Below are 27,525 nucleotides of genomic sequence, written 5' to 3'. Positions count from 1 at the left end.
GCAGATATTAATTTTAGTATCCATGTTTATTATACTTTTCTCTTGTGATGGCCACTATTATCTCTCAAAATATATTGGATGCTTTTTTTTTATATATAGAATTGACACTGAGAATCTCTTTGATGTTGATGAACAAGTAGATACTCATATCTCGGCAGATATTAATTTTAATATCCATGTTTATTATACTTTTCTCTTGTGATGGCCACTATCATCTCTGAAAATATATTGAATGCTCTTTTTTATATATAGAATTCACATTAAGAATCTTCTGTGATGTTGATGAACAAGTGGATACTCATATCTCGGCAGATATTAATTTTAGTATCCATGTTTATTATACTTTTCTCTTGTGATGGCCACTATCATCTCTGAAAATATATTGAATGCTCTTTTTTATATATAGAATTCACATTAAGAATCTTCTGTGATGTTGATGAACAAGTAGATACTCATATCTCGGCAGATATTAATTTTAGTATCCATGTTTATTATACTTTTCTCTTGTGATGGCCACTATCATCTCTGAAAATATATTGAATGCTCTTTTTTATATATAGAATTCACATTAAGAATCTTCTGTGATGTTGATGAACAAGTAGATACTCATATCTCGGCAGATATTAATTTTAGTATCCATGTTTATTATACTTTTCTCTTGTGATGGCCACTATCATCTCTCAAAATATATTGGATGCTTTTTTTATATATAGAATTCACATTAAGAATCTTCTGTGATGTTGATGAACAAGTAGATACTCATATCTCGGCAGATATTAATTTTAGTATCCATGTTTATTATACTTTTCTCTTGTGATGGCCACTATTATCTCTCAAAATATATTGGATGCTTTTTTTTTATATATAGAATTGACACTGAGAATCTCTTTGATGTTGATGAACAAGTAGATACTCATATCTCGGCAGATATTAATTTTAATATCCATGTTTATTATACTTTTCTCTTGTGATGGCCACTATCATCTCTGAAAATATATTGAATGCTCTTTTTTATATATAGAATTCACATTAAGAATCTTCTGTGATGTTGATGAACAAGTAGATACTCATATCTCGGCAGATATTAATTTTAGTATCCATGTTTATGACACTTTTCTCTTGTAATGGCCACTATCATCTCTCAAAATATATTGAATGCTCTTTTTTATATATAGAATTCACATTAAGAATCTTCTGTGATGTTGATGAACAAGTAGATACTCATATCTCGGCAGATATTAATTTTAGTATCCATGTTTATTATACTTTTCTCTTGTGATGGCCACTATCATCTCTGAAAATATATTGAATGCTCTTTTTTATATATAGAATTCACATTAAGAATCTTCTGTGATGTTGATGAACAAGTAGATACTCATATCTCGGCAGATATTAATTTTAGTATCCATGTTTATTATACTTTTCTCTTGTGATGGCCACTATTATCTCTCAAAATATATTGGATGCTTTTTTTTTATATATAGAATTGACACTGAGAATCTCTTTGATGTTGATGAACAAGTAGATACTCATATCTCGGCAGATATTAATTTTAATATCCATGTTTATTATACTTTTCTCTTGTGATGGCCACTATCATCTCTGAAAATATATTGAATGCTCTTTTTTATATATAGAATTCACATTAAGAATCTTCTGTGATGTTGATGAACAAGTGGATACTCATATCTCGGCAGATATTAATTTTAGTATCCATGTTTATTATACTTTTCTCTTGTGATGGCCACTATCATCTCTGAAAATATATTGAATGCTCTTTTTTATATATAGAATTCACATTAAGAATCTTCTGTGATGTTGATGAACAAGTAGATACTCATATCTCGGCAGATATTAATTTTAGTATCCATGTTTATTATACTTTTCTCTTGTGATGGCCACTATCATCTCTGAAAATATATTGAATGCTCTTTTTTATATATAGAATTCACATTAAGAATCTTCTGTGATGTTGATGAACAAGTAGATACTCATATCTCGGCAGATATTAATTTTAGTATCCATGTTTATTATACTTTTCTCTTGTGATGGCCACTATCATCTCTCAAAATATATTGGATGCTTTTTTTATATATAGAATTCACATTAAGAATCTTCTGTGATGTTGATGAACAAGTAGATACTCATATCTCGGCAGATATTAATTTTAGTATCCATGTTTATTATACTTTTCTCTTGTGATGGCCACTATTATCTCTCAAAATATATTGGATGCTTTTTTTTTATATATAGAATTGACACTGAGAATCTCTTTGATGTTGATGAACAAGTAGATACTCATATCTCGGCAGATATTAATTTTAATATCCATGTTTATTATACTTTTCTCTTGTGATGGCCACTATCATCTCTGAAAATATATTGAATGCTCTTTTTTATATATAGAATTCACATTAAGAATCTTCTGTGATGTTGATGAACAAGTAGATACTCATATCTCGGCAGATATTAATTTTAGTATCCATGTTTATTATACTTTTCTCTTGTGATGGCCACTATTATCTCTCAAAATATATTGGATGCTTTTTTTTTATATATAGAATTGACACTGAGAATCTCTTTGATGTTGATGAACAAGTAGATACTCATATCTCGGCAGATATTAATTTTAATATCCATGTTTATTATACTTTTCTCTTGTGATGGCCACTATCATCTCTCAAAATATATTGGATGCTTTTTTTATATATAGAATTCACATTAAGAATCTTCTGTGATGTTGATGAACAAGTAGATACTCATATCTCGGCAGATATTAATTTTAGTATCCATGTTTATTATACTTTTCTCTTGTGATGGCCACTATTATCTCTCAAAATATATTGGATGCTTTTTTTTTATATATAGAATTGACACTGAGAATCTCTTTGATGTTGATGAACAAGTAGATACTCATATCTCGGCAGATATTAATTTTAATATCCATGTTTATTATACTTTTCTCTTGTGATGGCCACTATCATCTCTCAAAATATATTGGATGCTTTTTTTATATATAGAATTCACATTAAGAATCTTCTGTGATGTTGATGAACAAGTAGATACTCATATCTCGGCAGATATTAATTTTAGTATCCATGTTTATTATACTTTTCTCTTGTGATGGCCACTATCATCTCTCAAAATATATTGGATGCTTTTTTTATATATAGAATTCACATTAAGAATCTTCTGTGATGTTGATGAACAAGTAGATACTCATATCTCGGCAGATATTAATTTTAGTATCCATGTTTATTATACTTTTCTCTTGTGATGGCCACTATTATCTCTCAAAATATATTGGATGCTTTTTTTTTATATATAGAATTGACACTGAGAATCTCTTTGATGTTGATGAACAAGTAGATACTCATATCTCGGCAGATATTAATTTTAATATCCATGTTTATTATACTTTTCTCTTGTGATGGCCACTATCATCTCTCAAAATATATTGGATGCTTTTTTTATATATAGAATTCACATTAAGAATCTTCTGTGATGTTGATGAACAAGTAGATACTCATATCTCGGCAGATATTAATTTTAATATCCATGTTTATTATACTTTTCTCTTGTGATGGCCACTATCATCTCTCAAAATATATTGGATGCTTTTTTTATATATAGAATTCACATTAAGAATCTTCTGTGATGTTGATGAACAAGTAGATACTCATATCTCGGCAGATATTAATTTTAATATCCATGTTTATTATACTTTTCTCTTGTGATGGCCACTATCATCTCTCAAAATATATTGGATGCTTTTTTTATATATAGAATTCACATTAAGAATCTTCTGTGATGTTGATGAACAAGTAGATACTCATATCTCGGCAGATATTAATTTTAGTATCCATGTTTATTATACTTTTCTCTTGTGATGGCCACTATTATCTCTCAAAATATATTGGATGCTTTTTTTTTATATATAGAATTGACACTGAGAATCTCTTTGATGTTGATGAACAAGTAGATACTCATATCTCGGCAGATATTAATTTTAATATCCATGTTTATTATACTTTTCTCTTGTGATGGCCACTATCATCTCTCAAAATATATTGGATGCTTTTTTTATATATAGAATTCACATTAAGAATCTTCTGTGATGTTGATGAACAAGTAGATACTCATATCTCGGCAGATATTAATTTTAATATCCATGTTTATTATACTTTTCTCTTGTGATGGCCACTATCATCTCTCAAAATATATTGGATGCTTTTTTTATATATAGAATTCACATTAAGAATCTTCTGTGATGTTGATGAACAAGTAGATACTCATATCTCGGCAGATATTAATTTTAATATCCATGTTTATTATACTTTTCTCTTGTGATGGCCACTATCATCTCTCAAAATATATTGGATGCTTTTTTTATATATAGAATTCACATTAAGAATCTTCTGTGATGTTCATGAACAAGTAGATACTCATATCTCGGCAGATATTAATTTTAATATCCATGTTTATTATACTTTTCTCTTGTGATGGCCACTATCATCTCTGAAAATATATTGAATGCTCTTTTTTATATATAGAATTCACATTAAGAATCTTCTGTGATGTTGATGAACAAGTAGATACTCATATCTCGGCAGATATTAATTTTAGTATCCATGTTTATGACACTTTTCTCTTGTAATGGCCACTATCATCTCTCAAAATATATTGAATGCTCTTTTTTATATATAGAATTCACATTAAGAATCTTCTGTGATGTTGATGAACAAGTAGATACTCATATCTCGGCAGATATTAATTTTAGTATCCATGTTTATTATACTTTTCTCTTGTGATGGCCACTATCATCTCTGAAAATATATTGAATGCTCTTTTTTATATATAGAATTCACATTAAGAATCTTCTGTGATGTTGATGAACAAGTAGATACTCATATCTCGGCAGATATTAATTTTAGTAGCAACGTTTATTATACTTGTTGTTATGATGACTATTATCACCTCTCAAAATATCGGATGCTCTCTTCATATATAGAATTCACATTGAGAATCTCTTTGATGTTGATAAGCAAATAGATACTCATATCTCGGAAGATATTAACTTCTGTATCCGTGTTTACTATACTTTTTTCTTGTTTCGATGAATTCTACAACAACTCCCAAAATATTGATTTTTTTTAAACATTCTATATAAAAATATTTTTATACATTATATAACTGAACAGTTTTGTTCTCTTGCTTTATTTTCTCATTAAATAGCCTTAGCTAAAGTTGGTAAAAAATCACTTAAATGTTTCAATGATTTAGGTAAAAGTAGAAAGGCTGGCTTGTAATTAATCTGCTGTGCACGCTGTGGAGACTAGAGCTGGTAAATGCACACATTCTTGCCGTGAGGTTAGTGGTCTGTTGCGCGAACCTTGGAGCGGCAATCAGCGGACAGACCTGCTTGATTGCCGAGTTATTGATGTTTATGTAAGTTACAGCGCTATGCTGCTTCTAATGTTTCTTTGTACAGGACGCCAGTACTGTTAGCAATATATTTTATTAACTTTATTCCTGATATCGCAACGATATGGCTCTTTAAGCATATTTAAGCATGGTCAAGGTCGGCTACCAGAGCGCTCTTTCAACGGGAAAGAATGCGACGTGACCTTGATGTGACCGCGAAGGTACATACTGTGTAAATCGACCATAACTAACAGATTTCTGTTCAGAAGTCAATAACGTCTTTCAGTACTGTGTATAAATAGGAATGTCACACCTTCTGGTCCAGCCTGTGTATTCAGAAACAGTCCGTCGTCTGAACAGAATTGGTTGACCATACACGAGAACTGATGGTGAATTTGATTTAGTGATTGTTTGTACATAGTGTACATACATATTGCTCAGTTTTCGGTTCGAAATCCCACTAGTGCATGAACATTTTCCGTAGTCGATGTCTTAAGGTTTGTCTTGGGTGCTGATGAACTCTCGTCACAGGTGTACCAACACGTGTCTGTTTAGCAGGTCTACGTGATGTTACAATAATTATTGTCCGGAGGGCACTTGTTCAAAATCTGGCAAGACTTTAAGGTTTAAAATCCGAAAGTAAAGAAAAAATAGGGTACGAAAGGAACAGAGAAAGAAATCAAAACAACGTGGATGAGCAAGAACGAAAGAAATAATATAGGCTATATATAAAGAAAGATCCAAGAAGAAAAAAGAGGAAATCATAAATCAATGAAAGTGAAAGAGCGAGAGAGAGAGAGAGACAAAAAACAAAGGAAAAAAGCAACTAAAATGAAGAAACTAAGTAAGAGAGTAAGTAAGAAACGGAGAAAGGAGTAAGTACAGTAAGAAACGAAGGACGAGAGTAAGTAAGAAAGAAGGGAAGAGAGACTAATTAAGAAACGAAGGAAGAGGTTAATTAAAAACGCGTAAAGAGAAAGTAAGAAACGAAGGAAGAAAGTAAGAAATGAAGGAAGAGAGTAAGAAAGAATCGAAGGAAAAGACTAAGAAACGAAGGAAGAGTGTAAGTAAGAAACGAAAAAAGACAGAATAATTAAGAAAGGAAGGAAGAGACAAAGGAAGAGAGAATAATGAAGAAACGAAGGAAAATATGAAGTAAGAAACGAACGAAGAGAAAATAATTAAGAAACGAAGGCAGAGAGAATAATTAAGGAACGAATGAAGAGAGAATAATTAAGAAACGAAGGAAGAGAGAATAATTAAAGAACGAAGGAAGAGAGAATAATTAAAGAACGAAGGAAGAGAGTAAGTAAGAAACGATGGTAGAGAGAATAATTAAAGAACGAAAGAAGAGAGAATAATTAAGAAACGAAGGAAGAGAGAATAATTAAAGAACGAAGGAAGAGAGAATAATTAAGAAACGAAAGAAGAGAGAATAATTAAGAAACGAAGGAAGAGAGAATAATTAAAGAACGAAAGAAGAGAGAATAATTAAGAAACGAAGGAAGAGAGAATAATTAAGAAACGAAGGAAGAGAGAATAATTAAAGAACGAAAGAAGAGAGAATAATTAAGAAACGAAAGAAGAAAGATTAATTAAGAAACGAAGGAAGAGAGAATAATTAAAGAACGAAGGAAGAGAGAATAATTAAGAAACGAAGGAAGAGAGAATAATTAAGAAACGAAGGAAGAGAGAATAATTAAGAAAAGAAGGAAGAGAGAATAATTAAGAAACGAAGGAAGAGAGAATAATTAAAGAACGAAGGAAGAGAGAATAATTAAGAAACGAAGGAAGAGAGAATAATTAAGAAACGAAAGAAGAAAGAATAATTAAGAAACGAAGGAAGAGAGAATAATTAAAGAACGAAGGAAGAGACAATAATTAAGAAACGAAAGAAGAGAGAATAATTAAGAAACGAAGGAAGAGAGAATAATTAAAGAACGAAGGAAGAGAGAATAATTAAGAAACGAAAGAAGAGAGAATAATTAAGAAACGAAGGAAGAGAGAATAATTAAAGAACGAAGGAAGAGAGAATAATTAAGAAACGAAAGAAGAGAGAATAATTAAGAAACGAAGGAAGAGAGAATAATTAAAGAACGAAGGAAGAGAGAATAATTAAGAAACGAAAGAAGAGAGAATAATTAAGAAACGAAGGAAGAGAGAATAATTAAAGAACGAAGGAAGAGAGAATAATTAAGAAACGAAAGAAGAGAGAATAATTAAGAAACGAAGGAAGAGAGAATAATTAAAGAACGAAGGAAGAGAGAATAATTAAGAAACGAAAGAAGAGAGAATAATTAAGAAACGAAGGAAGAGAGAATAATTAAAGAACGAAGGAAGAGAGAATAATTAAGAAACGAAGGTAGAGAGAATAATTAAGAAACGAAGGAAGAGAGAATAATTAAAGAACTAAGGTAGAGAGAATAATTAAAGAACGAAGGAAGAGAGTAAGTAAGAAACGAAGGTAGAGAGAATAATTAAAGAACGAAAGAAGAGAGAATAATTAAGGAACGAAGGAAGATAGAATAATTAAGAAACGAAAGAAGAGAGAATAATTAAGAAACGAAGGAAGAGAGAATAAGTAAGAAACGAAGGAAGTGCGTAAGAAAAAGAAAGGAGATAAAATAATAAAGAAACGAAGGAAGTGAAGGAACGAAGAAAGAGATTAAACTAAGTAAGAAACGAAGAAAGAAGAAAGTATTTAAGAAACGAAAAGGAAGAAAGAAATTAAGAATGAAGGGAAGTAAGAAATGAATGAGGAATGAAACCATGGAATATGTAATGAGGAAAGAAATGAACGAAGAAAGCAAGTAGGAAGTAAGGAAAGATAGGAAGAAATTTAAGAAACTATAAATAAATTAAGAAAAGTTGGAAAATACGTAGGATCTGTTGTTGATTATAAAAAACGAAGGAAATAAGAAAAGAGAGAAATGATGACAGAAAGAAAAAGAGAGAAAGAAATGAAATTAATTAGAAAGCAACAGCTGAAGAAAGGAAATATGAAAGGAAGAAAGAAGATTGAAAAGTTGAGAGAAATGAAGACTAAAGAAACACAAGCACTGGAGGAGAAGAAAAAATATAGAAGATAATAATTATGTAATAAGAAAAAGGAAAGAATGTAGTAGTGGAATAAAGTGAGAAAGAAGGAATTTGGATAAGGTTTATGGGAATCTATTCTTTGCTGCTTCAGGTGGTATCGTTGCCAGCTACAAGGTCAACTGATCAGGGTTCGATTCACGACACGTAAGCAGGGATTAAACTGCTTTCTGCGGAGACTGGGTGTGTCTGTTCTGTGCTGTTGTAACGACGGTCTTGCGCCGTGCAAACCACAAGACCAAAGAGAGCCGTTGCTATCGAGTGTCTAGTGCTGGTTAGAGAAAGCAGTTCGGTTTATTACGAAGGACTAACAATACTAGAATAGTTAAAGAGAATGTGCAGTAAGCACTGATTTCAGTGAGACGGGCAGGCTGTCTTAGCATGAAGGCCCTGGTGTAGTCCGGATGTAGCGAACGGGAGTCGTGCGCCTAGACCAGCCGTGGCGAAAATGTAACTCACGAGCACATTGTGGCTCGCAATGATAGCTGTGCATGTCTCTTGCTCACCCAACCCCCACCCTCTCACTCACTGCAGTCAAACTCTGTTCCATTTGTATTTGTCTCTGACCTGGGAGTGGCGTATCGTCGCAATGTCTCTCTCAAAACCATGAACCTCTACAAAAACGAAAGCTTCAAGTAGGATGGGAGGACGCATTTTTTTGCTGCCGATATGGTGAGAATAATGATTTGTTCACAAGTATTACGAGGAAAACGGTTGTGTAACATAAAACGGCATTATACTACATGTTACTCATGAAACATTAAAAGGTTATGTGTTGTTATTATTATTATTATTATTATTATTATTATTATTATTATTTCAATCCTTTTCCAGCAGATGTACGAATAATGCGGTTAGGTCTTCAATTTAAACTCACAGATTTACACTGTAATGTTACAATGAAAGCTAGATGTAAGGATTTGACAAATGTTGACCTTTTCAAATCTTTGCCAAAAAATAAATATCCGAAGCTTCGTTCTTTCGCTTCCTCTGTTGAAGCCATGTTCGCTACAACTTACGTTTGTGAAAAATTATTTTAAACAATGAAAATAGTAAAAACCTAATTTAGACTAAGACTGATAGACAAATACCTTTGTTATCAACTACGACTGGCAGTAAGTGACATAATTCCTGATTTTGAAACTCTGTCGCAGAGAGTTAATTTTAGGTTGTGATAATGTGTCCTATGTTTTCTTATTCATTTCTTTTTTCGTTACACGTACTAAACATTAGTTTGTAACCTTATACTCTATACAATTATATTTAAGTGCTTGACGTAACGAAAATGAAAATCCGTTAATAAGTCAGACAGTTGCTTCACTTCCCCTTCGGGTGTCCGCCTCCCTCCATAGGTGTTATGCACATTGCAGGTTACACAGTGGCTCGGCGCACGATTAAATTTTCACCACGGCTGGCCTAGACTGTACTCGGGCTTGGTTCAAGTCCCCCTTGGATTGATCACATGATCGGTTTTTTCTGATATTTTCCACAACTGTAAGGCGAGTGTTAGGTAATCACAAGCCAAAAAAAACCCCTACCTTTATCACCAATTCAATCCATTGAGTAAACTTCACAGCGATGGTAAATATTAGGTTATAAATAGCATGGCACTATAACACGAGGAAATTATTTAAAACTTTAAAACATTCCAATTACCTGGAATATTAGGATAAAGTCTATGTAAAAACGAATACTGTAAATATGAACATATATATGAGTTATAGCCTGGAGTATGAATATGAAAACACAGAAATATTTGTCACGAAACAATATTTTCAAATATTACGATGTGATAATTTGTTTCGCGATAACAAAACAACGACATTATTGGAGCAGCAGCCCACAGTAAACACGAGAATATCAGAAAAATAAAATGTATTACGTACTACAAGAGAATGAAGAGGAAAGAAAGCAGAAAAATGGTGGGAGGGAGAAACAAGAAGGAAAGTAACAGGAATAAGATAGATGAAGAGAAGATAAAATACATTGAGGGTAAAGAGGAGAAAATAAAGTAGAAATTAAGCACGAACGAGAGGATCAAAAGGAGGATTATAAGAATAAATATATGTTGAAAAGATAAAGAGGACCGAGAAGACAAGCGAAAAGGTTGAGAGAAACAGGAAGAAGACGAGAAAGAAGAAAGACAAGGAAAAGAGAAGTATGAGAAGAAGAGAAATAAAAGTGAGAAGAAAGAAAAAGAAAATATGAGCAGAATAGAAAGAAGAGAATGAGCAGAAAAGGAAGAAGAGAATGAAAGTGATCAGAATAGAAAGAAGAGAATGAGAGTGAGCAGAAGAGAAAGAAGATAATGAAAATGAGTAGGAGAGAATGAGAATGAGCAGAAGAGAAAGAAGAGAATGAACAGAAGAGAATGAGAATGAGCATAAAAAGAGAAAGAATGAAAGTGAGACGAAGAGAAAGAAGGGAATGAGTGAGCAGAAGAGAAAGAAAAAAATGAGAATGGGCAGAAGAATACAAGAATGAGTGGAAGGGAAAGAAGAGAATGAGAATGAGCAGAAGAGAAGGAAGAGAATGAAAGTGAAACGAAGAAAAAGAAAAGAATGAGTGAGCGGAAGAGAAAGAAAAAAAATGAGAATGAGCAGAAGAGTATAAGAATGAGTAGAAGAAAAAGAAGAGAATGAGAATGAGAAGAAGAGAATGAGTATGAGCGGAAGAGAGAGAAGAGAATGAGAATGAACAGAAGAGTATAAGAATGAGTAGAAGAAAAAGAAGAGAATGAGAAGAAGAGAATGAGTATGAGCAGAAGAGAGAGAAGAGAATGAGAATGAACAGAATAGAATGAGAATGAGCAGAAGAGAGAGAAGAGAATGAGAGTGAGCAGAAGAGAAAGAAGATAATAAAAATGAGCAGAAGAGAAAGAAGAGAATGAGAATGAGCAGAAGAGAAAGAAGAGAATGAGAATGAACAGAAGAGAATGAGAATGAGCAGAAAAAGAGAAAGAGAATGAAAGTGAGACGAAGAGAAAGAAGAGAATGAGTGAGCAGAAGAGAAAGAAAAAATGAGAATGAGCAGAAGAATATAAGAATGAGTAGAAGAGAAAGAAGAGAATGAGAATGAGCAGAAGAGAAAGAAGAGAATGAACAGAAGAGAATGAGAATGACCAGAAAAGGAGAAAGAGAATGAAAGTGAGAGGAAGAGAAAAAATGAGAATGAGCAGACGAGTATAAGAATGAGTAGAAGAAAAAGAAGAGAATGAGAATGAGAAGAAGAGAATGAGTATGAGCAGAAGAGAGAAGAGAATGAGAATGAGCAGAAAAGGAAGAAGAGAATAAAAGTGAGCAGAAGAGAGTGAGAATGAGCAGAAGAGAAAGAAGAAAAGAGAATGATCAGGAAAGGAAGAAGAGAATGAAAGTGAGCAGAAGAGAAAGAAGAGGATGAGAGTCAATAGAACACAGTGAAGATAATGAGCAGAAAAAAAACAAAGTGAAAATAAGCAGAAAAGAATGGGAACAAACAGAATAAATGGAAGATAATGAGAAGGGGAAAAGAATAAAAGAACGAAATGGAGGAAAGAAGGAAAAAGAAGAAAACAACTGAGGGATTAAGAGAAAGTGGGAGAAAGATTTTATAAGTAGGAACAAAAGAAGAAAAGTGAAGTGGAACAAAGCAATGAGAAAGAAAATAATACAAAATTAGTGAAAAAGAAGAAGAGAATGAAACGAATTACAACATAAAATGGAATACTAGGGCGAAAAAATGAAAGGTAAAAGAAGGAAAAGGATTACAATAATTATGGAGTAGATAGAGAAGAAGGATGAGATAAGAGGAAAGAGAAGAAAAGGAGAAAGGAGAAGATGGACGATTTGGAAGAGAAGAATGAGTAGAAATGCAAAAAAAAAAAAAAAAAAAAAAAGAACGAGTGTACGGTCATTGAGAGAAAACTCTCAGTCCGATCTGTTGTAGCCTAAGTGAAATAAATTTTATTAATGCTTAGTTTTGTGTTAGCCTAGGCATTATAAATAACAGTCATGATACATTTTTATGCCTCGACGATGTTGCTTAGCTGACATGGGGTATTTCATTGGTGCTGATATAGAGGTAGGCCTACTGTATGTTGCATACAGAGCGAACTGTAAGTAACTTAATGTCATTAATTTCAGGGGGTTATTCTTTGAGATATTTCAAATAAAAAATCTTAATAAAATTTTGCTCGATTGTACTTCTTTTTCGAGATGAAACTTGTTGCCATTCATTTAATTACCAATATGCTCAGTCAATTTAAGAGAGAACTATATTATGATAATAAATTATTGAAATGATTTTAGTTTTGTCCTTTAAATCGGCAGAAATTTGATCTGAACAAATGTAACTTTGTAAAATTCCTTTGCAGAACGAAAAGTTACATTTATTCAGATCAAATTTCTGCACATTTAAAGGATAGAACTAAAATTCTTTCAGTAATCTATCACATTACTGCACTCGTAAATTGATTGAGCATATTGGGAAATAGATCAATGGCTTTCCCAAAACACGCTATAAAGTGTTTCATAACTTATAAAAAAAATTATTTCGAAAAGGAAGCAAAAACAAGCAAATTTGTATGTATGTGTGTGTGTATGTATGTATGTATGTATGTATGTATAGTAACATATTTAACAAAAGCATAAACAATTTATTTACAATTGAAATTATAGCACCGGTAAATAAAAACAAAAGGAGGTAGAGAGATTTAAAGAAAAATAAATCGTCCAGCCTTAATTAAGGATGACCATGAGAATCAGGAAATTAATAACAATAATGCAATGAATTAAATGTGAGTGTTGTAAAATAAATTGTAATTATTAAGCACTATTAATATCAATTATAATATAAAATTTTAAAAGATAACCTAAAAATTAAATTTATAAGTAAAATATTTTATTTTTCTACATACACTTCTAACACTTATATATCAATGATTAAATATTTTAGTTAAACTTAGCACTAAGTATTTTCTTACTGCGTAGAGTAGGTTTAATTTTTACTTAATCAATAAAAGAAATGCTTCTCTCTTCTTAACGTTTACAATAAACTGTCTAGCTTTTATTAATCAGTCAATCTTTTAGTACTTTGATTTTTATTGTATTTGTAAATTTAATATTAATTGTAATTATAATTGTAATTGTATTCTTAATATTGTAGTTGTAATCCCCTGGTAGAGGGGAAGAGAAGGCCTGATGGCCTTATCTCTACCAGGTTAAATAAATAAATAAACAAATAAATAAATAACAAATAAATAAATGGCATATCCTTAATTAAGACCTTCTGAGTGGTATATGCTGAAACTATAAAATAAATTAAACATAATGAACATAGTAAATATTTAAAAGTAAAATGGAATTCGTGTTCGGGGGTTCAGTATTGTAGAAAGAAAAAGAAAACAAAAATGAAGTGTGTTTGAAGTGTTGCGAGAAAATAAGTTTTAGCTTCAATTCTAATGTGTGTTTGGGGTTAGATATTGAGGGGGCTACTACGTCATTATCATCTTTTTAGCGAAATATTTCATAATTAAGTTATAGTGGAATCTGAAATTGTTAGTGTTCAAGAGTTAGTGGAAAATAGATTGCTGGCGTGGCAACACTGCACTGCACAGACAAGACACGCATCCAGTTCCTGTGAGAGGGAAATAAATCTCCGTTTACCCGCCGGGAATCGAACCTTGTTCCGCCGGATGTGCTACCCGAGCGAAAGGCTCATAATGGGTGTAAATGGGGTTAAACTGCGATTCGGAGGCGAGAGAATAACCTGGAAGCCGATCCCAGGGTCTTGGGATGGACTTAGGTTAGTCGGTGATGAACCTGGGCCCTAAAAATTAGAATTGTGGACGAGATGCGCCGCGGTTGACAGGCTAGTCACGCTGCGGGACTTATCAATCATTATCTCACGCTGGAGGGGGAGGGAATGTGATTGAATTGTGCGAAAATGCCGCATCCATCCGGCAGGACGGACGGATAGAAAGATAGACAGACAGACCTGCTCGCCTGGCCGTCTTCAAGGAGCGAAGCACACTCTCGTTTTCATTCACAAGTCATGGGGGGTTCTCTGGGAACTGCCCCCCCTCTACATACTTGCCCCTCCGCCCCACTCCTCACGGGACATTGCTCGACGATAGCCAATCATAGAGCGTCCGGGCTTACTCCTCGTGGACGGGTTTATTCTCATCAATGAGCATTGGGGGGTACTGATGCTTCGCGAACAAAGTAGCTGTCCGGGGGCGAGTGTGATTATCGGTGATAACAGGAAAGTGGTGATGCTGTTGTCACGTTGGTGATAGAGGCTCGCGGCGAGGGGGTTATGGCCGCGCTGGGGCCGCGCTGAAGTCGGCGGCGAATGCAGCGCGCTGACTGCGGTACTCCCCTCGCCCAGTGCCGGATTGGACCGGTCCATCCACTCTATTTCAGCTGACTACCGTACTCATCATACGGCGTCCGGGCTGGCGGTAGTAGTAAGGCATGGGGGAGTAGTGTTCAGTGTGCTCGGCCCGCGACCAGTCGTGCACAGCCTTTGCTTCGCTGCACAGCCGGGGATGACGGACCCCGTCAGCATGATCGTGTGACGGACGGAAGGAAGGACGGGTTTTGTTGTTTCTTGTGGGGGTTTAGACACGATTAGTTTTTATTATAAGAACTGTAGTTTGCAGCGAGTTTTTTCCCCCCCTGGAGTGTTTTTTGTACCCTTCCCGAAATAGAGACCGGACCCCCCCCCCGTTCTGTTCGCGGTCCTGCTGGAGAAATATGCTCAAGTTTCTTACACACAAGCTTAGGACACATTCTTTGAATGAAGATCACCCGCAACAGGATAAGGTAGGCCGATAGAATTATCATTTTTCCCCGGTCACCTTTCTTGAAGGTCATGCCAGGGGCCTGGCAGGCAGCCTAAGATGGCTGCCGTGTAGAGGTGGAATATAGAACAAAGGGTTCTACTTCGGTCGCCGCATTTCTGAATTCCCAGAGCTGCCAGTGCTTATGGCAAGCTGCATAAAAGTGAATCCGAATCCCGAGCGCCGTTTGCACAGGCAATTTCGCTGCTAGCTTCCATATTGACTTTGCAATTGTGAATTGAATAAGTGCCAACACTTTAAAGATGGCTGACAAGGATTTTGTGTTCTCTCTTTTCAACTTTTAGGCAGACGACGACCACGATTCCGGCACAGAGTCAGACGACGAGCACGGGGAGACTGAAGATCAGGAAAGCAGTAAGTATACGTAATAATTTTTAAACCTTTCACTTTCCGTAGTAACGATAATGCATTCCACGCACGCTGCAGCTGTTACTACTATCTTCGGACCCGAAGTCAATTAAGTAGGTCCTTACTCAGTGGCTGTTTATGCTATAATGTTGATGGTGAAAAGTGAAAATCTTGTGGCTTACGTCATAATCCTCAACGCCGATATTGATTGCGATTACAGACGAAGTGATGTGATGGTTTCTGTACCAGCTGTTCTCGGGGCATGCCAGGACTGTTAGTTCGCAAAGTGTGAAAATTCACGAGTGATGTGGCTTTACAGGTGATAAATGTGCGGTTTTAGTGACGATAATCATTACAGAGGTATGCGTGAATATTTTATATCTACGTAAGCACGTAATAAGTTCGCTTAATTCGACGCTTGAATGGGTTTTATTATCAATGAAAGTGTTCTTACTGTTTTCGTAGTATGTTCGTGTTGGGCAAAACAAATCTATCGCCCTATATTTCGACGATTATAATATTTGTAGGCAGTGAATTTTTAACAAGTTATGTTTTTAGTTAATTGTTTGGAATGCGTTGATGTGCCATTGTTTCATCACAGCCTTCTTATTTCCGTAATGTTATGCTTTCCATACTGTTTATTGTTGGTTGGTATGAACTTGCAAAACAACTATCGACGTCAGTGTAATTTCGAGAGTTAGAATTTCCTACTTACGTTATTATAATATTTAGAGTAGGCCTAGTTCATTATTGTCGATAAAATTGTGTTTCTTACAGTATACTTCAGAATAATCATTCAATATTTTAATGAAAATTTTAACGTACTATTTTATGTAGGTACTTTAATATGCATACTGAGAATGGCAATTACAAGTACTTAGAAAAATATAATTTAAATAAAATGAAATATTCGTTATTTATATTAGGGCTTACAAATTGGAACCCCTTTCATATTTGACTTGAGGGAATTTTACTTAAATTCCGTAGCTTGTGTTAACAGTTTTGCCATGATTGTGTTCGAAGTTGAGGTTACGTTTCTTAATTTAGTATCGTTACATTTTTATATTCAAACTAGTGAATAGAAATAAAGCAATTTGTAGAAGTTTATTGATACTATTAATCAGAGCTCTCAACGTGTATTTAATTCGAATTTTTTTTTTTTTACAAATTATATGTTTTTTACATGTACAATAGGGAAATTCGACAGTTCACACTATCATTCCTGTACTGTTACCTACCTAATTTTTATTTGCCATACATCAGGTGATACTGTTACATGCAGACAGTTTCGTGTGGTTCATACGTAATTTGTTTGTAGATAACGAATTTCGTATGTTAAGTGAAACCTCCACCTTGAATCATAAGGAATAGGACTTGAACTTCTGAGTGACATAACAAAGGGAGGTTGACTTATAGAGGCGGGGGGGGGGGGATTTCAAGGCCCTCGTAATTCCTTCTCTTTCCTGTTAAGGTGGTCAATTTTCCGAGAAGTAATTTTGTGGAATGTAACAGTGGTCTGTTATCAACGAACAAGGTCACATTCCTTCACCTGTTCTGTTATGTTGTGATAAGCGATTTACTGTGTCGTGTTTTCTCCTTTGTTTTTGAGTTTACTTTTAACAGCAATAAAATACTGCTGCTTTTAAATCATTTTTTTACTAAGCCAGCGTACAAGTTTGACACGTCATAAGTTATTAACCACCATTTTCTAGTGCTGAAGTTAAAGTTTGTGGGTTCTTCTGGGCCTCCATTAGCTATCATCAGGTATACGCGGACACCATTTTTATTTAAGTTACTTTCCATAAATGTAGTCTTATGACATTTATATAATAAAATTACTATATGATCAGTGCCCTTGGAGCCAGATATTTAAAAAGCAAAATTCGCAAGTTACTTTATAACTGTGAATCATTATTTTCTTGTTCCGAAAGCCATTTAATTATGATAAGTTGATAACTAAGTGTAATCTTTAGAATTTAGTTTTCCATTGTTTCGGAATACCTCGTTGTCAGATCGAACATTATTTTGATATGTGATTTATGAAAGTGTTTATTGAAGCGTTTATTAAGACGTATGAAACGTAAATGTAAGTACAATTGCGGTCATGTAAATTGTTTTAAGAAAAAAAAAAAGCTCGGAAGCGTCTGTTGTGATACAATGTGAAATAGGTGAATTAAGGCAACTTAATATCTTACGAGATGTAGAACAATAATCGTTTATCAGTATCATATCAATGCAATAACGAAAACCGCATATAACGATGCATTTGGTTTTTTTTATTGTCAGGAACGGATTTTTTATGCTTTAAATTGCATTATGTAAACAAGTGAGTGCGATATTTCATTAAAATCTTTTCAAAACACGATGTAGCAAGAGTTTGATTATTTATCGACGCTTCTATTTTTGTATAGGCTATTTATAAAGTAGTCGATTTTATTGCAACATTTACGTGTGAAATATTTATTGCAACAATTAAATCAAAATAAAACAGTACATGATAACATATCGATGGCTAAGAAATGATACCTCGTATTTGTAAATTTGCAGGAAAATAAAAAAAAAAACAACTGTTATAAAAATTAATTTTTCCCAAACTAGACAAAATTTTTATATCTTCTGCTCGACGACAAAATATTAGTTAATTGTCCAGTTTTGTGAATATAATAGACTAATAATAATAATAATAATAATAATAATAATAATAATAATAATAATAATACTTAATCTGAATAATAGTGCAGTTTAAATAAATTACTCTTTTTCTAGATACGAAGTCCCACTTCTTAGCCATCGATATAGGCTAATATGTTGTTCATTTTATTGACATTAAGCTAATTGTTTGCGAATCTCTAACGAAAAATGCGTTTTAATAAGTGAATTAAAAAAAGTTGTAGGCCTAGGAAGAATTGTGATAATCGAAGTATATTTCAGTAGCCTGTGTGAAATATAGTATAAATTATATAATCACATATTATTTTGTGAAGTGTTCAATATAAGACCTATTACAGTGCAATATTAAGGCATATGAACGGTTTTATAGTATATCGCGTTCCATAATGAGGAGTACGAGTAGACCAATTACGAAAAATGCGGTTTTTCTAACAAGTGCATTTTCAAATATAATGTAACAAGAAATAATTATGCAGAAACGTAAATACTTTTTATCCCCTCTGGTCAGTTTTAACGACAGTATGTATTTTAGGGGATTTTATGTGACAGATTATCGTGTGTTGACCAGAAACTCGAGAAATGAAATACTTTAAGAGTGATCTTTTTTACTTCGGTGTAAAATATGTTACGCTGACGTGTTTCTAAGAACGTAATTGCTAATAATATTTGTTATTACTTAGTTCTCTTACCAAGTGATTGTGAAATTATAGAATTTTGAAGAGAAAGAGAGACAGTGAAACGGCGAGAGTCTGTTCAGCGAAAATGAATCTGTGCACAGTGGAACTGAGAAGTGAAACTGAATCTACGGTTGGCGCAACCGAAAAGTGAAAATTTATGTAAGAAAGTTATTTCTCAGACAAAAGTAACATTTATTTACATTTCATTAGTGACTTTTAGCTTTATATCCTTATTAAAATATGGCATTTTTAGTTTATAATTCAAAATAGTGTTCGCAGAGAGCGAACATTACAGTTTTCCATAAACGTCACTAGTAATATTAAACACGTTCGTACTATTTTTAAACTTTTCCTGTTACCTGCATTGAAATTTGTACCGAAACAGGACATTTAGTGGAGTTAATGTGCACAATATAGAATTCAGAGGAAAGTGCGTTGCTGTGTTTACTCATTATACGAAAAATATTCCGTTTTTAACGCAATTAGTTGCTAATAGTAATAGTAGTTCACTTGAATTTAACAAAGCTACAATATTTCGAACACTGTTCACGTCATCCATGTAAGGCGTACGCATTATTGACTTTGGAAAAAATCCAAATGCTCTCTGTATAAGTTGCGTAAAATCTTTTCGAATGGCCGTGCTGGTCACCTCTTGAGACATATTTGGGACATGAAGGTGCGGCTTTCATAACTGCACACGATATATTGTAGTTGTTTCCACCCTATACTTCACCTAACCGTGTATGAAATAGAATATCTCTCTTGTAACGCTGCTCGAAAAAAGTTAAAGTAGTTTGATCATTTCAAAATGTGTTTTAGATACTTTGGAATTAGTTAGAAATGCCAATAGTAGGCCTTGGAAAAAATAATGATGCGGATTTTGTGTTTTACACGTTAAATAAAATTTATAAATAGCTGAAAGTGCTTTAGATACTTTGGAATTAGTTAGAAATACCAGTAGTAGGCCTTGGAAAAAATAATGGCACGGATTTTGTATTTTACGAATTACATAAAATTGAGAAATAGCTGAAAGTGTATTAGATACTTTGGAATTATTTAGAAATTCCAATAGTAGGCCTTGGAAAAAAATAATGATGCGGATATTGTATTTTACGAGTTCCATAAAATTTATAAATAGCTGAAAGTGCTTTAGATACTTTGGAATTAGTTAGAAATAGCAGTAGTAGGCCTTGGAAAAATAGTACATAACATTTAGAAATAGCTGAAAGTGCTTTAGATACTTATAATTGGTTAGAAATGCCAATAGTAGATCTTGAAACAATAATTATACGGATTTTGTATTTTACGAGTTACATAAAATTTAGAAATAGCTGAAAGTGTTTTAGATACTTTGGAATTAGTTAGAAATGCCAGTAATAGGTCTTGGAAAGAATAATGACGCGAATTTCGTATTTTGCGATTTACATAAAATTTAGAAATTAGTTAGCTGAAAGTGTTTTAGATATTTTGGAATTAGTTAGAAATGCCAATAGTAGGTCTTGGAAAAATAGTAACACGAATTTTGTATTTTACGAGTTACATGAAATTGAGAAATAGCTGAAAGTGTTTTAAATACTTTGGAATTAGTTAGAAATGCCAATAATAGGAAAGAATAATGATGCGAATTTTGTATTTTGCGATTTACATAAAATTTAGAAATAAGTTAGCTGAAAGTGTTTGAGATATATTGGTATTAGTTATAAATGCCAATAGTAGGTCTTGGAAAAAATTATGACACAGATTTTGTATTTTACGAGTTACATAAAATTGAGAATAGCTGAAGGCGTTTTAGATACTTTGGAATAAGTTAGAAATTCCAGTAGTAGGTCTTGGGAAAAAATAATACGATTTATATAAAATTTAGAAGTAGCTGAAATTGTTTCAGATACTTTGGAATTAGTTAGAAATTCCAGTAGTAGGTCTTGGAAAAAAATAATGATGTGGATTTTGTATTTTACGAGTTATGTAAAATTGAGAAATAGCTGAAAGTGTTTCAGATACTTTGGAATTAGTTAGAAATGCCAATAATAGGTCTTGGAAAAAATAATGACACGGATTTTGTATTTTACGAGTTACATAATGTAGAGAAATAGCTGACAGTGTTTTAGATATTTTGGAATTAGTTAGAAATGCCAGTAGTAGGTCTTGGAAAGAATAATGACGCGAATTTTGTATTTTGCGATTTATATAAAATTGAGAAATAGCTGAAAGTGTTTTAGATATTTTGGAATTAGTTAGAAATGCCAATAATAGGTCTTGGAAAGAATAATGACGCGAATTTTGTATTTTGCGATTTACATAAAATTTATAAATAGCAGAAAGTGTTTTAGATATTTTGGATTTAGTTAGAAATGCCAATAATAGGTCTTGGAAAGAATAATGACGCGAATTTTGTATTTTGCGATTTACATAACATTTAGAAATAGCTGAAAGTGTTTTAGATATTTTGGAATTAGCTGGAAATGCCAATAATAGGTCTTGGAAAATAATAATGACGCGAATTTTGTATTTTGCGATTTGCATAAAATTTAGAAATAGCTGAAAGTGTTTTAGATATTTTGGAATTAGTTAGAAATGCCAATAACAGGTCTTGGAAAAAATAATACGATTTACATAAAATTTAGAAATAACTTAAAGTGTTTAGTTAGAAGTGCCAATAGTAGGTCTTGGAAAAAATAATACGATTTAAATAAAATTTAGAAATAGCTGAACGTGTTTTAGATACTTTGGAATTAATTTGAAATGCGAATTCTTGGAAAAAATAATGACTTGGATTTTGTATTTTACGATTTATATAAAATTTAGAAATAGCTAAAAGTGTTTTAGATACTTTGGAATTGGTTAGAAATGCCAATAGTAGATATTGGAAAAATTAATGACGCAGGTTTTGTATTTTACGAGTTACATAACATTTAGAAATAGCTGAAAGAATAATTTCATAACTAAAATAACTAACCAGTACACTGTTTTTTGTAACTAAACACAATCTAATGTGGTTGCTTTCATATTTTGACTGTAACCATTTGGTAGTTCCTGTCTCTGGATTATAAGTATGAAATATAAGTTTCGTATTGCAGCAATATTACAAAATTATTTTAAAATGCTGGATTGTAATTGAGTTTAATGGGACTTAGTTGTTTTGAACTTAGATGAAATAGTAGTAATAGGTTCTGGTAAGTGGAAGTGACGTGTACCTTCCATAATTGGTGGGATAAATAACAAATGAGAGAAAAACTTTACTCAAGGAGTAAAGGAGCTATTAAAGACACTTGGAGGTACTTTTTAAATCCAGGAACTTGCGCTTTGTAATTGGCAACAAAATTAAATTTACTTATACTTATTCGAAAGAGAAATTTCATGTAAGGTTTTTTTTATAATAGTAAAATAACCAGTCAAAATATTGTTTTTTTTTTATAACCGGCCACAAATATTGTGCTTGTTTCAACTCATACTCTACTTCATACCATGTTCATGGTCAGAACTAAAGTCTGGAATATAATTTCTGTATTTTAGCAGTAGTTGTTTGGAATTGTTGAAGAGCTTATTTCTTTCTAATTTTCTGTTATTCAGTGGAATGTTGTATGATTAGAATTGAAAACCTAATAGGCCTAATTGATTTGAGAAAAATCTTAAGCAAATCATGTTCCTATTCGGAATTAGATAAAATGTAGGTATACCCTACATGAAAGAAAAATAATACGTAGAGTCGAATTACGCTAATAAGAAGCAAATCAGAAGACTTAAATTAATTTTATTCAGTAAATGAATTTATTGCCTAGGCTAAGAATTGACTTAGTGGCCAATAATTGAGTTTATTTATTGTTACGTTTTTAAGAACTGACATTGCGTCGAATAATTGAATTTATTACTTACGTTTTTAAGAATTGACATAGTGGCCAATAATTGAATTTATTGAGGTACCGGTATTGCTTACGTTTTTAAGAAATGACATAGTGGCCAATAATTGAGTTTATTTATTGCATACGTTTTTAAGAACTGACATTGCGTCCAGTAATTGAATTTTTTACTTACGTTTTTAAGAAATGACATAGTGGCCAATAATTGAATTTATTTAGGTACCGGTATTGCTTACGTTTTCAAGAAATGACATAGTGGCCAATAATTGAGTTTATTTATTGCATACGTTTTTAAGAACTGACATTGCGTCCAATAATTGAATTTTTTACTTACGTTTTTAAGAAATGACATAGTGGCCAATAATTGAATTTATTTAGGTACCGGTATTGCTTACGTTTTCAAGAAATGACATAGTGGCCAATAATTGAATTTATTCATTGCTTACGTTTTTAAGAATTTACATTAGTGGCCAATAATTGAGTTTATTTATTGCTTGCGTTTTTAAGAATTGACTTAGCATCCAATAATTGAATTCATTGCTTACGTTTTTAAGAATTGACGTAGTGGTCAATAATTGAATTTATTTATTGCTTACGTTTTTAAGAATTGACTTAGCATCCAATAATTGAATTCATTGCTTACGTTTTTAAGAATTGACGTAGTGGTCAATAATTGAATTTATTTATTGCTTACGTTTTTAAGAATTGACTTAGCATCCAATAATTGAATTCATTGCTTACGTTTTTAAGAATTGACATAGTGGCCAATAATTGAGTTTATTTTATTGCTTATGTTTTTAAGAATTGACTTAGAATCCAATAATTGAATTCATTGCTTACGTTTATAAGAATTGGCCAATAATTGAATTTATTTATTGCTTACGTTTTTAAGAATTGACATTGTGGCCCAATAATTGAATTTATTTATTGCTTACGTTTTTAAGAACTGACTTAGCATTCAATAATTGAATTTATTATTTACGTTTTTAAGAATTGACAAAGTGGCCAATAATTGAATTTATTGAGGTACCAGTATTGCTTACGTTTTTAAGAATTGACATAGTGGCCAATAATTGAATTTATTGAGGTACCAGTATTGCTTACGTTTTTAAGAAATTACATAGTGGCCAATAATTGAGTTTATTTATTGCATACGTTTTTAAGAACTGACATTGCGTCCAATAATTGAATTTTTTACTTACGTTTTTAAGAAATGACATAGTGGCCAATAATTGAATTTATTTAGGTACCGTTATTGCTTACGTTTTCAAGAAATGACATAGTGGCCAATAATTGAATTTATTCATTGCTTACGTTTTTAAGAATTTACATAGTGGCCAATAATTGAGTTTATTTATTGCTTGCGTTTTTAAGAGTTGGCTTAGCATCCAATAATTGAATTCATTGCTTACGTTTTTAAGAATTTACGTAGTGGCCAATAATTGAGTTTATTTATTGCTTGCGGTTTTAAGAATTGACTTAGCATCCAATAATTGAATTCATTGCTTACGTTTTTAAGAATTGACGTAGTGGCCAATAATTGAGTTTATTTATTGCTTGCGTTTTTAAGAATTGACTTAGCATCCAATAATTGAATTTATTCATTGCTTACGTTTTTAAGAATTTACATTAGTGGCCAATAATTGAGTTTATTTATTGCTTGCGTTTTTAAGAATTGACTTAGCATCCAATAATTGCATTCATTGCTTACGTTTTTAAGAATTGACGTAGTGGTCAATAATTGAATTTATTTATTGCTTACGTTTTTAAGAATTGACTTAGCATCCAATAATTGAATTCATTGCTTACGTTTTTAAGAATTGACATAGTGGTCAATAATTGAGTTTATTTTATTGCTTATGTTTTTAAGAATTGACTTAGCATCCAATAATTGAATTCATTGCTTACGTTTATAAGAATTGGCCAATAATTGAATTTATTTATTGCTTACGTTTTTAAGAATTGACATTGTGGCCCAATAATTGAATTTATTTATTGCTTACGTTTTTAAGAATTGACATAGTGGTAATTGGCTGTATTGTGAGGTAACTATAGTAGAACTCCAATTATCCGAACTCCAAATATCCGGATCGCCAGTTATACGGATCACGTTTCAGGACAGTTTGAAATTGTTTATTTAAAAAAGTTGCATATGTTAGGTTTTTTTATTTTGTGTACTGTACTACCATACATAAGTAAAGTTCTGTTCTGTATGGAATATGAAGAAGAATTCTTATAATTTGAAATTCTATTTTGTTTGAATATGTGTAACTTTGTTCATTATTAACTGTAGGCCTATAGTCATTTTGCACTTTTAATAGGCCTATATGCAGTAGCTTAGCTTACTACTGTTGTTTCTAGACTCTTTTCATTTCCGATCCAATTATATGGATTCCTGCATATGCGGATCATAATACCCTCTTATTAGTCCGGATAATTGATTTGTGGTGCACAAATTATCTGTGTCAGGTTTTCTTCAAGTAGGCCCACTACTTATATTTTCGTTTCAGTAGTCTACAGTTTTGTGTCTGTATTGTGAAAAATAGGCTAATTAAAACTAAGCTTAAGCCTATATATTTTTCTAGAAGCAACTGTATAGCTGTTTGACTTCCAGATAAAAAAGATAATTATTTTAATATTATTTGCAGAACGGTTTTTGAATTCAATAGATCCTTGTTAATTCATAAAACCATTTACTTCTGTCTCCATTCTCTCCAACGCCAATGGTTTACTAAATGACCACCTGGGAAAACTCTGCCTTTATTCATTACCTGATGAGAAAATACCTCGTTAAACGTTTATGAAGCATTTTAATATATCCCTACAAATATTGTAGTTTTACCATAAAACCAATGGTTTCAGAACGCACCCTTTTTGCGTAGATGAATCAATAAACTCTTACTATTTCAAAAGCAAGTTCTGCTGTTTTTTTACTGGATACGAGATTTTAAAGTAAGATATTTTGTTTCGCTAACCGTTGTGTATATACGCAACAAATTGCGGATTTTTCTATTGAGGTGTGATAAAATTGTCTGCTTCTAGACACAGGTATAGTTTCGCTGTGAAGAACTTATCAATATGTGATAATCTCCTCAATATAAAAGGAGTCATTGTCACGATTTTTACAACTAGTAGGAAAGATCATAAAATTGAGTGAATTAATGTACTATTTTAAGTGATAATATTATGAGAAGTATACAAAGAAATGCTGCTTCAATATATAAAAGACTAGAGTAATAAGTTATATTATTCTGCAAAAAAAAAAAAAAAAAAACAGTAGTGTGAAAACAGGTCTAACTGACTGAAAAATATAATAAGAGCAGGAAATAACAGAATTCCATGTAGATTATACAAAAATATTAACCAAAGAGTAGCAGAATCCAGAGGATGATTGTAAGTTAAAGCTTGAGGTTGGAGTAGACCTAAAAACTTAGCTCCATGTTATTGATTGTGACAATTATTATTGATGACGAGTTTAGCAGGATTACTGTCGCTAATTTTAATCACGAATGTAGGTCAAGAATTTGGCTAGTTGCGGTCTGGAGAATATTATCGTCGTAGGAGAATCTTTTTCGCAATCTTCCGGATGGTCTTACTTCAGAATTACTTTTTGGATTCTGACATACTGTAATTGATTATATATCTGTGGTTAGCTTATTGTCCAGTGTAGGGTCACTAATTTTAAATATTATAAAGCAGAACAAATGAAGTAAAAGCCAGAACATAGACAAATGCCTGCCATTAAAACATAGACAAATGGAGATATATTATCTAAGTTCGTAATACAATTGTTACAAATGATTGTGTCTAGAAGAAGTTTTGAATTTTTTATCGTATGGACGTTTCGGTGTACTACTTACAAATTCTATCATCAAGGTAGTATAGCCTGGTATATTACAATAGTTACTATTTTACCCTTATGACGGAATCTATAATCAGTCCGAAACATTTTAATTTATATAAAAATCTGTTTCTTTACTTTAATTACAGTGAAACGAGTAAATTTTTATTTCGAGTGTTCCCCTTATATTTGGTACCTTAATAACGACAAGGAAAAATGCATCAGTATTAATTTTATCAAAATAAGATCCTGAAAATTCAGTGTTAGCAAAGAAATACAGGTAGAAATTCTTTTTAAACAAAAGAACAGTATTTGAATGAAAAAATGTCTGTTGTAAAAGAAATTACATTGCGATATTTTCCGATCTTAGTAGGTTACTTTCACAGAATTTCCCTTTCTTAACATTCGCTCATTCTAGAATAATTAGGCCACGGTTTCATTCGCCATCATATCTTCTCATTACAGTTTTTCTTAATGTCTTTTCCATTTCATAATTATTCTCTATCTTTAATTCCTCGTTACATAATATCTTTGTATATTTTACAATTCCTTTACGATTTAACGGAACCTTTTCATGTCGTCTGAAAGCGGAGTTCATATCGATTAATATAAAAAACGACTGAATTAAGTTTCTTTTATGTCTTTATTATGTCCTTGGCGTAAAACTTGGAATACTTAGTCGTAGTTATACTCGTTTTACAATTCCTGCAACATGTACTTATCTGTAATTGTTTGAAAGTATAATTAGTATACATGTACATGTATTAAATT

The 27,525-nt window shown here is 32.2% G+C and overlaps 1 protein-coding gene across 2 annotated transcripts in view; it reads left to right on the top strand.

Annotated features, from left to right (window-relative positions):
- Nucleotides 1-14,791: 14,791 nt before the first annotated feature.
- Nucleotides 14,792-27,525, top strand: part of Reph (Regulator of eph expression) — a 517,096-nt gene continuing 504,362 nt past the window's right edge. Inside the window, exons 1-2 of one of the 2 annotated variants that reach the window (XM_069830362.1) lie at nucleotides 14,792-15,323; nucleotides 15,646-15,715. In XM_069830362.1, coding sequence (XP_069686463.1) covers nucleotides 15,255-15,323; nucleotides 15,646-15,715 — 139 coding nt within the window. In that variant the 5' untranslated portion in view covers nucleotides 14,792-15,254. The remainder of the gene's footprint in view (nucleotides 15,324-15,645; nucleotides 15,716-27,525) is intronic. The other variant, XM_069830363.1, reaches the window with a different exon arrangement.

Source organism: Periplaneta americana, chromosome 7 (assembly GCF_040183065.1).
Source record: "Periplaneta americana isolate PAMFEO1 chromosome 7, P.americana_PAMFEO1_priV1, whole genome shotgun sequence".
Taxonomy (NCBI): Eukaryota; Metazoa; Arthropoda; class Insecta; order Blattodea; family Blattidae; genus Periplaneta; species Periplaneta americana.
The sequence above is the reverse complement of the archived record's forward strand: the minus strand, read 5'-3'. Positions and strand labels throughout refer to the sequence as shown.